The 15,173-nt window shown below is 36.9% G+C and overlaps 3 protein-coding genes across 3 annotated transcripts in view; 1 reads left to right on the top strand and 2 right to left on the bottom strand.

Annotated features, from left to right (window-relative positions):
- Positions 1–2,451, bottom strand: part of fam78ba (family with sequence similarity 78 member Ba) — a 5,123-nt gene extending 2,672 nt beyond the window's left edge. The window contains exon 1 of the mRNA XM_016478075.1: positions 1,264–2,451. Within this exon, the coding sequence (XP_016333561.1) occupies positions 1,264–1,598 (335 nt within the window). The 5' untranslated portion in view covers positions 1,599–2,451. The remainder of the gene's footprint in view (positions 1–1,263) is intronic.
- Positions 2,452–3,545: 1,094 nt separating this feature from the next.
- On the top strand, positions 3,546–10,810 carry cmpk (cytidylate kinase). The gene is made up of 6 exons (XM_016478118.1): positions 3,546–3,812; positions 4,754–4,900; positions 7,121–7,273; positions 8,059–8,135; positions 8,348–8,444; positions 10,031–10,810. The coding sequence occupies exons 1-6, from the start codon at positions 3,669–3,671 to the stop codon at positions 10,070–10,072; spliced, it is 660 nt and encodes a 219-aa protein (XP_016333604.1). The 5' UTR covers positions 3,546–3,668; the 3' UTR covers positions 10,073–10,810.
- A 3,502-nt stretch (positions 10,811–14,312) lies between these two features.
- The window catches only part of LOC107681786 (B-cell lymphoma 6 protein-like), a 7,549-nt gene continuing 6,688 nt past the window's right edge, over positions 14,313–15,173 (bottom strand). The window contains exon 9 of the mRNA XM_016478117.1: positions 14,313–14,971. Within this exon, the coding sequence (XP_016333603.1) occupies positions 14,828–14,971 (144 nt within the window). The 3' untranslated portion in view covers positions 14,313–14,827. The remainder of the gene's footprint in view (positions 14,972–15,173) is intronic.

The following is a 15,173-nucleotide window of genomic DNA, read 5'->3' as shown; positions in this document are numbered from 1 at the left end:
ATTATTGTTTCTCCTCTATGCCCCGCCTTTCTGAAACGCGTCGATTTTTACAAAGCTCATCGGTCTGAAAAGCGAGGTGTGCTCTGATTGGCCAGCTATCCAGTGCGTTGTGATTGGCCGAATTCCTCAAGCGTGTGACGGAAATGTTACGCCCCTTATCATACTGTGATGCCGTCTCCCAGCAGGACGAGACAAAACCAATAAAACCGATTACAAATGAGGCATTTGTTGCATCCAGTGGGGACATAATTACTGATTATAATGACTTATACTGTCTTTTTATGCGTTGCGTTGCATCGCACCGCGTAAACATAAAACCATGTCTGCATTTGTGATCGGAGAAATGACAAGCCTACTCTACACTGCTCAAAATTTTTGAATCATCAGTGGCAAATTATTTAAATATAAAAAACGTACTTACAGTCTGTGAGTCAGAAGCACCAGACTGTCACCAGAAGTTGGAACTGCCCAACTTTAAAGAAACAGCCTTTGTGCCACAGACGCATTGTAGGCTACTGGATCAGGAAACAGTCCTCATCCTCCATAAAATGTGCAGCACACATCTGAATATTTGGGTTGAACTGTTCTGGAACAGTGTTGTAAATACAACTTAACTACTGATTTCTAGTCGTGTCCTCTTTTGGAAGGCCAAACAAAGTAGTTACGCTTTCACAACGAAACACACAGCAACTCCACAAAATGGCAGCGGAGGCAACAGCAAGAATTAAAGTTAGCCTTCTTTTGACTTTAGTCTTTGCAACTTTACAGATCTTCTTTATGCACCAAGAGCTTGTAACACTCCAAAGAGAAAGGAAAAATTGAAATCGCATCATATGACCCCTTTAAACTTTTAAGGGTTTTTAAACTTTTCCACAACTTTGAAACAAGGCTTTATTACGTTTGTTTTTTCATGTCAAAATACCGTCTTTTTCAATCTACTTTGTATTCAAATTGGAATTGGAGTTCTGCATCCTGCTTGATACTTTGTAACTAATTGGAGTTTTGAAAGCATTCGAAGTTCTTTTTCTGAACGGCCCACAACCCTTCAATAAATATTACATACAAAGAACAGATTCTACAAAGATATAGAGATGTCAAACCGCGCAACCTGATACTCATTCATTTCTCGACAACAGATGACCACAAAGAACGACCATTAAATATAAAAACCTCCAACATTTTGTTTGAGTTTACTATCACTATCATGTAACACACATTGAAACTTGAGCTTGTCGTTGTTTGTTTGATTTACCGATTACTCACATGCCAATATCACCATATGTATTGAAGAACTCCATTTGGGTGCACGCCTGAATCCAGCCCACGGTCCATGTTTCGTTTCTGGGAACCGGGGGCATCACTATCCCGGCCGATGCTCTGAAGTACGGGGTCTTGTATCGCAGGACAATGGGCGAATTCTCCTCAATGATGGTCGGGCATTGGTCAATGGAGGCTGAGACCTCATAGACCACTATGTTCTCCCGTCGGATGCGGGGCTTGCAGGTGATGCTCTGAATGCAACCCATGGTCCTGCTTATTAGGGGTGTCAATGTGGCCAATGACGGAAAAAGGAGGATATATTTAAGCAATATATTCATTGGCACTTTTTACACCCCTTGAAACGCGGACAAATCCTCGTCTTCATTTCCAACTCAATATATTCTCGATAAATCCTTTGGGTGAAAGCACTGAAACGCATGTCTGCTATCGACATGTTTTGATGCATTTCAGAGCGCGCGTGCGTTGTTCTAGCGCATCTTTGAGACCGATGGAGAAGTGTAACGGGAGCACGGTGCTGTTGTGGAGCTGAGGGTGTATGGATGATTCGTGTCGCCTGCTCCCGAAACGCTGGAGTGCCGCACTGCCCTTGATGCTCGTCCCCAGCAGATGTGATCCGGCCTCCACTGAATTGGACACCCGGTGTGCGCCTGTTTGCCGTCCTCCTTCCAACTCACGCGTCCAGCTGTAGCTCTGAGCCCTTTGATCCTGGTTTTTCTGCTGGACTCGGGCATGTCAGTGCTGAAGAGGGAGCCGGTGCTGCATAGAGAGGGTACGCTGGTTATATTTCCTCCAGGTGAACGACCTACCCAACATTTTGATGATGCGGCTCCTTCTGAAAAGGGGGAAGCGACACACAGACGGATCCAGCCAAGCAGGGATTCAGTGCATCTGATTTACAATGCAAACTTGGGTGCTACGTTTAAAAACGCAATGCCTGTCATGGGCATCACTGGACTAATTTGGTGTTTTTCCTTTGTGTGTTTCCATCCCTTGCGTCCATGGCGAAGACACCCTGTGCAAATCTTTGAAGAACACAAAGATGGTGATGGAAGTAATAACAAACACAGCGCATGCAAGCCCCCTGCAACATTATATAGCGCAGTGATTTTTAAATATATTCCTCCAATGAAAAACAGCAGAGAATCTTAACGCAGACATGTGCTTATATGGTCGCTGTTCAGTTGCAGTGAGGTGCTGATCGGTGTTGCCAGATTGCGCAAGAAAAACAAGCAACCTGGACTTGTTTACATAAAAGCTGGATCAAGCAATGCTAAATTGCACCTTATTATTTTGTAAATAATTAAAATCTAAATAAGTGAAAAACGATCTCTGTCGTGCTTATGGATGCACTATTTAATATTAGGATTATATGCACCTTAACGTAAACAATACTGAGAAAATTGTTCTTTCAAAATACACAATAAATAATGTTTTCGAAGTTTAACTGTTTAAATTGTTTAACTAGTTAAACGTTGCCAAAGTAGGCTATAGGCAGGGTATTTATTAATTAATTTATTTAGGGCCGTCATACTTATTTTTTACAGGAATAAAAAAACGAAGCTGTGAAGTGTAAAAGTAGCAATGGATTGTACTGTTGTTTAACAAAATACCGATTGTTCAGCTGATGAAATGTCTTTCTGAAAAAGAAGTTCAGTAGACAAAAAAAATAATAATAAATTGTGAGTTGTGAAAATTACATGTAAAGACTTTGTCAATCCCTCACAATCTCATTTTCATCTGTGTTAAATTCAATATGGTGTCTAACATGATTAAGGTCTATAATAAAACTTTTTTAAAGTCACTTGTCAATTTATTTTATATTTTAATTAAATTTACATAAAAACATTACATTCTATAGAGTTCAGACGACGTTGTTTAGGTCGTGGCAAAGGAGTTATTAAAAAAAAGATACAATCTCTGTTCATATTTTGTACGTTAAGTGCTAGAAAAAAAACTAGCTATACTCTGTTCTGTAGAGTTTAGATGACTTTTTTTCTGAGAAAGTGCAGAAACACTGAATGATTTGTCATACTTTGTGCTATAATGAAGGTCAAGCATCAGCAAACCTAAAATACGGTAATATACTCTGAACATTAGGCCAACATTTAGGAATGCTCGCATTCAATTTATAAGCATCTTTAAAAAAAAAAAATACGTCGCTTATAATAAGCGGACATGGCAACACAGGTGCTGGAGCTGCGGGCGTGGTTTACGTGACGTCAGTGACTCCTCTGCTCTCTGATTGGTCGGACACGTGTAGGCGGAAGTGGAATCTGCCCCGCGCACTTCCTGGACACGCATCGACCGGTCGTTCAAGCAGCTCTGTACCTGACTCGCAGGGGTCGATGGTCATTCATTAGTGCGGCTCTCTCTTATCCGCACGGTTTATGATTGTGGCTTTGCTGCACAGGCTGTCGGAGAAGCTCCCACGCGTCGTGCACAGGTTGAGTGTGATGATGAAGCCGCAGGTCGTGTTTGTTTTGGGCGGGCCTGGCGCGGGGAAGGGGACACAATGCGCGAGAATCGTGGAGGTAAGAGAGATCTTTTATCGTATTCATAGAGAATAACTATAGAAGCGCTGTATGCAAGACAACGAGGCTTTATGGGGCTGCTAGAATGTTAATGGCTTCAGATTAGCATGGATCGTTAATTTCCGTGTGTCCTCGGGTAAGACATTTCATAAGGAAAATGCCATTTCCCTGCGCCATTTGGTCTCTTTAACAGCCATACTATGTTTCATCTGACATGATGGTATAATAAATTTGATGAAAATATAATTTTCTCGGAATTAAAATGTGCATTGAGTTATAATAAAGTCCCTGGAGGGTTTCCACATTCATATTCCTATATCCTGGTTATGAACAGGAGCTGTGTTCAAACAGGTCCCACCCTGCTGTCTGTGCAGTGTTCAGCTGTCATATGATTTGGCACCAGCATTGGGTAAAAGGGCATATGTGTGAAACATGCAACTGATATGACTGTGAATGTTTTTTTTGTATTTTTAGATTTTAGTGTTTGAAAAAAAAAAAAAGTCTTACGCTTAGTTTGATCAAAAAAGCAGTAATATTGTATATAATATTGAATACTTTCTGAAGGATCATGTAAGGACACTAAAGGCACTGAAGACAGAAAATACACATGAATAAGTCAAATGTTGAAAATGTTTTTGGATGCTTATGAAGGCCACAGAAACTCCAGCAGCCAAACGTTTGGACGCACTTGACTGAAAATGTGTCTCATGATCTTAAAAAGCATTTGATCTGTCAAATTTAGTGTCTGGACAGCCTTTGCTACAAAGCTGCCTGTTCAGTTACCAAACCCATACACACCCCTCTTTATTCCATTCATATGAATGACAGTTGTCATGTTCCTTTGTAAGACGCTTATGATCTTACAGGTTTCGTTGACTAATATAATACATTGAATTTTGTGATGTGTAAAGTTGTGTAATGTGTTTTCCTCCTGCGCTCAGAACTACAGCTACACTCACCTGTCTGCTGGAGACCTGCTGAGAGAGGAGCGCAGCCGCAGCGGCTCCGAGTTTGGTCAGCTCATCGACTCCTTCATCAAAGAGGGCAAAATAGTTCCTGTTGAAATCACCATCAACTTGCTGAAAAAGGTGGTTACACTCGTCCGTCCTGCTTAACAAGCCAAAGCATTCCAGGTCGTGACTCGTGGTGATTGTAGAAGGAAACTGGAACATTAGCGGTGGACATTTTTAGAGAATTATCACTGAAAGTGAACTTGATTACAAATGCGTGTCACTCTCAGGGGAGGAGAGTTAAAAGAGCGGCTCATAATAGACATAAATGAACAGGCTTGTCTCATAATAGGCATAAAGCATAACTGTGATACCATTATAAACCGACGAGCCTCTAGGGCTGGGCGATATGGGCAAAAATTAATATCTCGGTATTTTTTGGGCGATTTGCGATATACGGTATATATCTCGGTATTTTCGTTTTTGTATTTGTATTTAAAAAAATCTGTATTTAATATATATTTATATATTTCACTTAGCGCCCAGTGTTGTCCAACAAAACAATACATATTAAAGGCTATGAAAACAAATAAAGTGAATGTAACCTTGTAAGCCTTTATATTATGTGCAAAAATGGTTAAAATTACATTTCATTCTAACACTGTAACATTGCGATGTAAAAACAAAAATAAGGCTTTTAAAGTGCAAGTTAAATTCACTAAACTAAAGATAAATGAGAACAAAAGCACAGTTGTGTTAGGCTATTTTGATTACACCATTACAGTCACTTTACAGTCAGTGCTATCATAAAAATAGACTTACTTTTAGGTTTAAAATTCTACATGTCACATTTCTGGGCCAACTACAAATATTTCAGCGAAATACGTATTTTAGTCAGAATTATTACGCTCCTATTTAATTGAGCTCTGTCTGTTTGGCGCTCGTTCACTGAAGTCTAGCGGAGTATCCCAAAGCAGAAGGCTCATGCACTTCTGACAGAAAAATGGAAATATTTCCACGACTTTCTAACATTTACAGATGGAGAATATACCTGTGAAATGTAAGTTATGCATTCAGGAAGATGGCACATCTCAGACTCAAACACATTAAATAACGCGAGTAGTGTCTCTGTCAGCGGCACAAGCAGCCTTTCAGTCAGAGCATATGACGGGCCGAGCCGCTTAAAGGTCCCCTGAAATGCTTAGAAACACGCAGCGTTACTCTGTGTTGACATCATTTTAACTGAAACAGGAAGACAGGGCGGGACATATCAATCAGCCCGCCCCTTTTTAAAATGGCCAATAGCGTTCGTTTATATCACAGCTTGGGCTAGAGCCGTCTATGGTTCAGAGCCATTGAGCTCCGTAAAGCCGCATTTGACAGGGTATGCCAGCCACAATCTCATCCATATTGATATAAAATATAGCATTCTGTGTAGAATTCAAATAGCTCCGATACATTTTGTGGTCTGCGCCGACTCGCGCATGTGATCCGCTCCATGCTATCCTGTCTCTGGACCGGAGCAGAGTGTGTGTGCGGTGCGGTGGTTAGCGTGACACAGCGCGAAACCAGACTTCTTTTTTTCCTCAATGGAAAGCATATTTACACTGTTTGAATCGTTCCCTGTCCCCTATATAGTGCACTACGTGCCATTCACTGTACAGAAAATTCTAATTCTGTGGACAAGAGACCGATTTCAGCCGCGGCTTCAGCGTCTATTTTATAGTGTAGGGGGCGGGCGCTTCGGATTCTAGAGAGCATTTGATTGGACAGAAAGTTTGATGAGAAGCTGAAGTACGATGTGACGTCAAAAAAATCGTTGAGCCGTTTCGGCGGAAGTGACGAACTGCAAGCTTTGAATGCTTATATCTTCTAAATGTGAATTTTGTCACTGTTTTGGAGCACACTGCCTTATAGATAACCCTAAGACTAACATATTGATACTAACACCCAAAAAACTTTAATTTTGATTTCATGGGGACTTTAAAAATTAATATGCGAAACGAAACTATAAACTATGTCGTACCAGTTTTTAAAAGCCTTAATATGAAGCTTGTCACATGTTTAGAACAAATTGGATTATGCACTTTCTCCACAGCAGCTCAGTCTGTATCCTCCGCTATATTTTCAGATTCGCTCGTATCAAACTACTGTATATCCATGTAAACGGTGTTGCCTCATATCGAATCGCTTATAAAGAAAATATCGATATATTTTATTAAGAGGCCCTAGCCTCTTTACAGTCCAGTTATAATTCTGATGGACCGGCCTTTTCTGAGCAGATTAGTCATTTATCTTATCTATAAATGGATGTTTTCAGATATTTATCTTTACTGATGAAACATCTGTATTTGTCAGGCAATGGAAGAGACCATGAAAGCCGATGAAAAGAAGTTCCGCTTTCTTATCGATGGGTTCCCACGAAACCAAGACAACCTGCAGGGATGGAACACTGTCATGGACGGGAAGGCGGATGTCAAGTTTGTGCTTTTATTTGACTGCGGTAATGAGGTGAGGAGCAGCTTAGGTTTGATTTTTTTTTTTAATGTATTTATTGCACTACCATTACAGCTGATTTAAGTGCCAGCTGATTATTGATGTATCTTTTTGAATGAATAATGGAATGATTTTTGGAAATTGTAACGACACACAATCATGATGGTTCGGTACAAACCTCAGTTTTGATGTCATTGTTCGGTATGGTTTCGGAAAGGCAGGGTGGAATAAATAAAATTGTTTCTTCTTTTCTTTTTTTATTAAACAATGGTTTACTGAACAAATTGTTACTCTGACTAAAAGAAAAAAATCTACTCGGAGCCCTATTACTTGCACATTACTGTAATATTAAAGGTTACAAATACCAACAAAATCCAAACTATTAAATTCAATTTATTTTTTTATATATAGTAATTAACACTTAAATAAAAAATTGTATGCAAACATGTAAATTGCAGTTGTTACATTTAACTTCTAAATCGAATTATAAAGTTTCTATTTGTTGTTGAAATCATTTGCACAGTGACTGTTATAACTTGTTAATAATTGAGACGGTAATTAAGAAAGGTTAAGTATATATAGGCTAATGTTTAGTGAAAGCATTTTGTTTACAAGCTGGGTTTTTTGATGTCTTTCTGCGGTTGAAACACTGATTGAGTGATTACATGAGACATGTTCATTCATGTTTATTTCATGTTATAACTAGTAGTAAAGCTGATCAGTCATAAACACCAAAAAGATCACATTCACAATTGATACTGTCTAGATTGAATGTGATTTCCAGCTATCGTGTATTTCAGGTTTGCATCGACAGATGTTTAGAGCGGGGGAAGAGCAGCGGACGCACCGATGACAACAGAGAAAGTCTAGAGAAAAGGTATTTCTCCCCATTTTAACTGTATCCGTTCATGTATATCTACTATAATAATTTTAGCAGACCTCATAAATTTGCGTTGTGTTTGGTGGCAGTCACTGAATAGTTTGGCATTATATGGAAGTGTATGGACTACTTTCTCTTTGTTTACAGTGGTTTTGGTTGCACTTTTGATTCACCTCAAGTTTTCCTAAACATTCTTGTTTCATTTTCAGGATCCAGACATACCTCCAGTCCACACGACCCATTATAGAGCAGTACGAGAAGCAGGGGAAGGTGCGCACGATTGATGCCTCCCGATCAGTGGATGAGGTACGACTGTCTTTAGCTCGTTTCATTAAATTTATCTGTTTTTTGTTTTAGCCTGAGGTTTTTGGTGCAGTTCTGCATAAAAGTGATTTTGTTAGGCTTTATTAATTGAAAGACATTAATGCATATTAATAAAAACTAAAGTAATAGTTCCCCCAAAAATGAAAATTTACTCGCCCTCAGGCCTTCCAAAACATATAGGAAATATGTTTCTTCAATTCTTCAACAATTTCTTCAACTTGGAACATTTGGAAAAATGTATCATTACATCACTGCAGTGAATGGGTGCCGTCAGAATGAGAGTCCAAACAGCTGATAAAATCATCACCGTAATCCACACCACTCCAGTCCATCAATTAATGTCTTGTGAAGCGTTTGTAAAAAAAACAATACCATCATTAAGACATATTTAACTGCTTAAATCTCTATCCATTAAGTCATCTCGTCTGAATCAGTAGCGAAATATTCACAGATCAAGCACTGTTTACAGTTCTAAACAAATATGTGGGTGAAGGACAAGGGGTAGACTCTCACATTTTCATTTACAGACAGCTCACTTCACAAGACATTAATTGATGGACTGGAGTGGTGTGGATTATTGTGGTGTTTTTATCAGCTGTTTGAACTCTCATTCTGACGGCACCCATTCACTGCAGAGCATCCATTGGTGAGCAAGTGATGGAATGCTACATTTCTCCAAATCTGTTCTTATGAAGGAACAAACTCATCTACATCTCGGATGGCCCAAAGGTGAGTACATTTTCAGCAAATTTTCATTTCCGGGTGAACCATTCCTTGAAAGGACAAATTTTCATTAAAATCCCAAATTTATTTAATTAAGTGTGCTCATTAAGATGTATCTTTCACTAGAATATATATATATATATAGTCCCTCATATAACAATGCTGTTATTCTATTGTGCATAGACATATTAAATGAAAAACTTGAGCTTAAAACAAACCAAAAGTGAAGTGTTGCCTTGACAACTAACTGAAATTGAAGTACTAAAATTATGAACCTAAGACTGAAGTCAAAATAAATCCGAGCTAAATAGAAAAAAAAAAAAATTACAAAAAGCACATAACAAAATTACTTCAACTAAAATTAAAATGAAAAACATTGAAATTGAGTTTGCATTATAAAATTTTTTTTCTTTGTTTTTATACCATATTAATACATTGATGTATTATTAAATACTATAATAATATACAGTGGGTACGGAAAGTATTCAGACCCCCTTAAATACTAAATACTGAGCAAAGGGTCTGAATACTTAGGACCATGTGATATTTCAGTTTTTCTTTTTTAATAAATCTGCAAAAATGTCAACGATTCTGTGTTTTTCTGTCAATATGGGGTGCTGTGTGTACATTAATGAGGAAAAAAATTCACTTAAATGATTTTAGCAAATGGCTGCAATATAACAAAGAGTGAAAAATTTAAGGGGGTCTGAATACTTTCCGTACCCACTGTAGAAATAATATTAAAGTGCTTTACTGTGCCGTAGTGCAGTCGAGGTAAATGATAAACATCTGTCCATTCTTTTTGAGTTTCATTTTGCTTCCTTTTATCTGTTTTTTTCTTTCAGGTGTTTGCAGATGTGAAGAACATTCTGGAAAAAGAAGGCTAAACGTCCACAGCAAAAATCCAAATTCTTGAAAATTAAGGTGTCTGTTTATTGTCGGCAGCGCTATGCCTTCATGTACCGATATATATACATTTTTACTCATTCAACAGTAAAATAGGGGGGTTTTTTTAGACGCGAGAGTGTGCTTATATCTATGTTTGTAAGTCTGAAAGGAAAACACTTTTGCTGAGCAAGCGATCCTTACTTGCTCAATATTACACTGATGAGGAACAATATTTGATTAGAGAATCAAGCAAGCTTGAGCAATAATGTTCAGTGCACTTCTGTAGGAAGAGAACATGCACGCTTCTGCTCTTAACTTCAGGATAATCTTTCATTCAGTGTATAAAATACTGCAGTTCCTATTGGCTCCTGCACTTAACCGTTTCATTCTCTAAGCTATGAATGACCAACAGGAAGCAAGAGTGTTTGAGTAGATTTCCAGACCTGTTTGTGTTATATTTGGTGACATGTTTCTCATTGTTTTGTATTGTAATCCACAGCAGGTTCTGAGGACCGTTTGCTGGAGAGCTGAGTTTTAGCTGTATGTTTTTCTTTTATCAGATTGTGGCTGCTGTGTTCCAAACACGTGCCATCTTTGCTCAGGCAGTAGATTTTAAGATGTGGGGAATGGGGGCTCATGCTTTTATTTGATTGTCTCAGCATCTTGGTGTTGTTCATGAAGAAACTGAATTTGTCTTATTGATGTGACCGTTCCATAAATAGCACAAAACAATATATGAAATATCAAGGATGACGGAACCCACTGAAAAAAATAAAAATAAACGTTCTGATGTTGAATCTCTTCTGACTCTAATCTAATGCTCAGTTTTCACAATTCTGCACTACAGGAAAAGAATAAAAGCCTTCTTCAGTTGAATGCTAGTTTCACATGTAAAAGACAGGCACTAAATGCATCACCAAATGTTTTCTTCTCAGGAAATAAATTGAAAATGTAAAAAAAAAAAAAGATCCATCGTTATTGTCTCTTTTAACAGAATCGTTTTTTTCTAGGATTTTTCAATGATGATTCATAAGCTGTTAGTCATTTCTAAATTCAATTTAGACTTTTGAACTTCTATTTCTAAGATCAATAGCCTGAGGTTAGTATTTTTTCAAAGATTTTAATATAAAAATGTTTTATGTTTTCCACAAAAATATGAAGCAGCACAACTGTTTTCAAAATGAATAATCAAAAATGTTTCTTGAGAATCAAAGCATGATCATGTGACACTGAAAACGGGAGTAATGATACTGAAAATTCGGTTATGATCACAGGATTAAATTACATTTTAAAATATATTGCAATAGAACAGTTATTTTAAATTGTAAATATTTCACAATATTTTTTTTTTATATTTATTATTATTTTATATTTATAATATTTTTGCATTCAAATAAATGCAGTGCAAGAAGCGTAACTCTTCCTGAGCACACGTTTGAACGGTTGTGTGTGTCATTCTGTTTCAGTGTGTTGTTACATTACAGTGTGTTAAACATCACAGGGTTGACAGTCAGTGCAAAAATGGCCAATAAAATCCTTAAACAACAGAAAAAAAGTTACAGTCAATTGGACAGTAAGTTACTTTGGAACGTTTGTCTATACAAAAACTTATCTTAAGTTGGTAAAAATGCCAACATTACAGAACTGAAAGTGAGGGACAGAACTTGTGCATGACCTCGTAGTGAAAAACAACAGTTAATTCACTTAGTAATCATTTTAATTGAAATAAAGGTAAATTTAGATTTCAAATTCAATTAGATTTCAATATAACTCATTAAAGGGGTCATATGATGCTGCTACCTCTTTTGGAAGGCCAAACAAAGTAGTTTCACTTTCACAACGAAGCACACAGCGTCTTCAGGACATGGCGGCGGCAACAACAATACTACAGCGAGAATAAAAGTTACGCCTTCTTTCTTTGCGTGAACATTTGGGTGGCGTTATGCAAATCTTCCCACATAGTGAGGTAGATATGTGGGGGCGTGTTAGAACGAGCCGTTTCAGGTAGGCGTGGTTGACTCTTAACTTTTATAAAGAATATCTCTTTGGATTTGAGACTTTAGTCTTTGCAACTTTACAGATGTTCTTTATGCACCAAGAGCTTGTAACACTCCAAAGAGAAAGGAAAAATTGAAATCGCATCATATGACCCCAAATTGTGAAGCTTCTCAACACAGTCTAAAACACTTCAAACGTGATACGACCAATTTGGGAATGGCTGTTTTCACACACAATTACAATAGAAAAGATTAAAATATCTAGTTTCTCAACTATAAACGCATGTGCTCACACTGTTTGACAGTTGTTCTCGTGCATTGGAGGAAAATACTAGTTGACGCCGTTTAAATGCACTGTAGGTATAAAGCTGTAAAATAAAGCAGACAAGCCTTTCTGGATGAATCCGTGCTTGTGAAAGGACCTCTCATGTTTCTGCACAACAATAACCCTTTGGACAAAGCTACATTCATACAGAAATTGTTTTGTGTTGCGTGGAAAAACTAGAAGAGCATGATAAGTGCCTTATATATATAATCGACTCCAGAACTTTTATAGGTGAATGAATCAGCGTGACGCTTCCACAATCTAATGTTAAACAATGTGGAAATATGTTGGATGATTAGGTTCTGTTTTTTTCCCCTATTAAATATATATATATATAATTTTTTTAAATATATATTTCGATATATTTAGTAGGTATGTAACGATTCACTCAACTCACGATTCGATTCGATTCACGATTTTTTTTAACAAAATGAAATTTAAGACAAATGATAAATTAAATGTGTCCTTTTATTATTGCTTGGACAAAATACTGTACGTTTCTTTGGGAAATTGAAATATAACACTATAATAATATACTAATATAGCACTTGTAAATTATTGCTCTTTTGTTGGTTTTGATTGCTTCTATTGTCCTCATTTGTTAGTCGCTTTAGATAAAAGCGTTTGCTAAATAACAAAATTTAAATATAATGTAAATGTAAATAACAAAACTAAATTGAAATGCTAAAACAAGCCCCAAATCAAATAAATAAGTAACACAAATAAAATAACTCTCTTCATATAAACAAACTAAGGTTTAGTCTGTGCTCTTTCCATTTAAAATTAGAGGCAACTGCATTGTAATCATGATCCAAACAAAGATGCTGCATACATGCAACATGAGCAGTTTTTAATCTAAATTAGACTGTATAATTTCGAAATTTGAAGCAAAAACAGAATGGTTTGACTTCAGTTTTGTGAAACTATACATAAAAATATCTGCAAGAAACAGAAACAGCAGACGAGCTGAACGAGACGCAGATTCATGCTCTGCCAGCAGGTGGCGCTTAAACCCTTTCCTTGTTTCCGCTGTAAACAAAGCAGCGCTGCACTTATGAACTTTAATATGCATTATACAGAGGCAAGAGGAAAAGAAAAAATACCATGGAAAGACAGTAAGTTTCCCTCAGACATACATTCATATAAACTCCTACCCCTAATTGAATCGCGATTTGTTTAGCATCTCAACCGATTTGAATCGTCACATATTTAAATCGATTTTCAACCGGCTCGCGGTTAATCGTTACATCCCTAATATTTAGTGTATGCTACACTAACTTGCCCGAACAAACCGCTTGATGACATATATTCACTTGACTTTATTCTGCATCAAGATTTTAGGTCAAAATATACACGTTTGTTGACAATAAGCAATACATTTACTATAGTATCTATTCATTTTTGTTTACGTTAGTTAATAATACAACTATTCATTGTAAGTTCATGTTAGCTCATTAAAAAAAAAAACATTTAAAAAACTGAATTAAAGCTGAACTAATATAGTAATATTTAGAAGAAACAAAACTCAAAACTGAAACAAAATATTAATAAAAACTACTATAAATATTACTAAAACAACACCACAGAAATTCCAATTTAACGTAAACTAAACATGACAATGTTTATAAATAGTGTGTAAAATTGTAGCTACACAAACCAACTCTTAAAATTCTTGCTATGAAACTTGACAATAGATTTAAAATTTCTGTGAAGCATTTTCATACTTCATCTATGCTACTCAACATGTGCAGAATCCATTTGAATAATCTAATAATGTTTTGTATCACTGAATGTCAGCACAACTGTAATTTGGCTGTACATATTAGCATTTAACTTTATAATATCAAAAATGTGTATGTAAATGTCAGATTCTTAAATATGCAAAAAAAATAATAATAATCAAACCAGAACTTTGCATTTGTTTGGTATGAAATATTTAATTGCAAGGACCTTCGGCCCTCTAGTACCAAAAACAGCTGTACAAATACATGTAAATCCAATATAACTGTCAGACAAAGCAGAGCTTCTTTAAATGCACCACACTGACAAAACATACACACTGCAATTGCATAATTATATTTGTACCAATATTCCCTGTCATATATTATATACAATGCATAGTTTTACTGAAAAGGGAGTGAAATAGCATTCTTAATAAAAAATAAATACTAGAGATCTTAGACTATGAGCTTGACGTACGATGCTTGGCAGTCAGTATTTAAAGTAAAATCTTAAACCATCAAGATGAAATCATGCAGGCTGAACCAGAAAGTGCTGGTGAACTAATCCATATTTAAGAAATAATATGCAACGTCACCATATGAGTAAACACGGACATTGGCAAGACAAAGATCCATGCGGGCATCTGTATGTTCTGATGGCTTTTCTGGCTAAAGGAACTGTAAACTGTCTCTGAAGAGCTTGATGTGTTTTCACGAGGTCACGAGGGAGGCGACGGGCAGGTCTGTTCTGCTTCTGCGGTGCTGGATCTTGGTGTTGGTGACGGCTCCGTGCTTTTGTCGCAGATGCAGACGCAGCTGACTCTTGTGGCGGAAGTGCAGGTCACAATTCTCACACTGAAATGACAAACCAAGAAGAGTTCACATCAAATGCTTTCTCAGTTCTAATATTCAATACTGATATGTGAACAAATGTGACCCTGGACCACAAAACCAGTCATAAGGGTCAGTTTTTTTAAATGAATAAATAAGCTTTCCATTAATGTATGGCTTGTTAGGATAGGACGATATTTGGCCGAGATACAACTATTTGAAAATC

The sequence above is a fragment of the Sinocyclocheilus anshuiensis genome, unplaced genomic scaffold (genome assembly GCF_001515605.1).
Source record: "Sinocyclocheilus anshuiensis isolate Anshui unplaced genomic scaffold, SAMN03320099.WGS_v1.1 scaffold436, whole genome shotgun sequence".
Classification (NCBI taxonomy): domain Eukaryota; kingdom Metazoa; phylum Chordata; class Actinopteri; order Cypriniformes; family Cyprinidae; genus Sinocyclocheilus; species Sinocyclocheilus anshuiensis.
The sequence above is the reverse complement of the archived record's forward strand: the minus strand, read 5'-3'. Positions and strand labels throughout refer to the sequence as shown.

Excerpts from the sequence above, each read along its gene's own strand:
- cmpk (XM_016478118.1), top strand. The coding sequence starts at position 3,669 with ATGATTGTGGCTTTGCTGCACAGGCTGTCGGAGAAGCTCCCACGCGTC. Across the intron at positions 7,274-8,058 it reads TATTTGACTGCGGTAATGAG|GTTTGCATCGACAGATGTTT; the intron begins GTGAGGAGCAGC and ends CGTGTATTTCAG. Across the intron at positions 8,445-10,030 it reads CCTCCCGATCAGTGGATGAG|GTGTTTGCAGATGTGAAGAA; the intron begins GTACGACTGTCT and ends TTTTTCTTTCAG.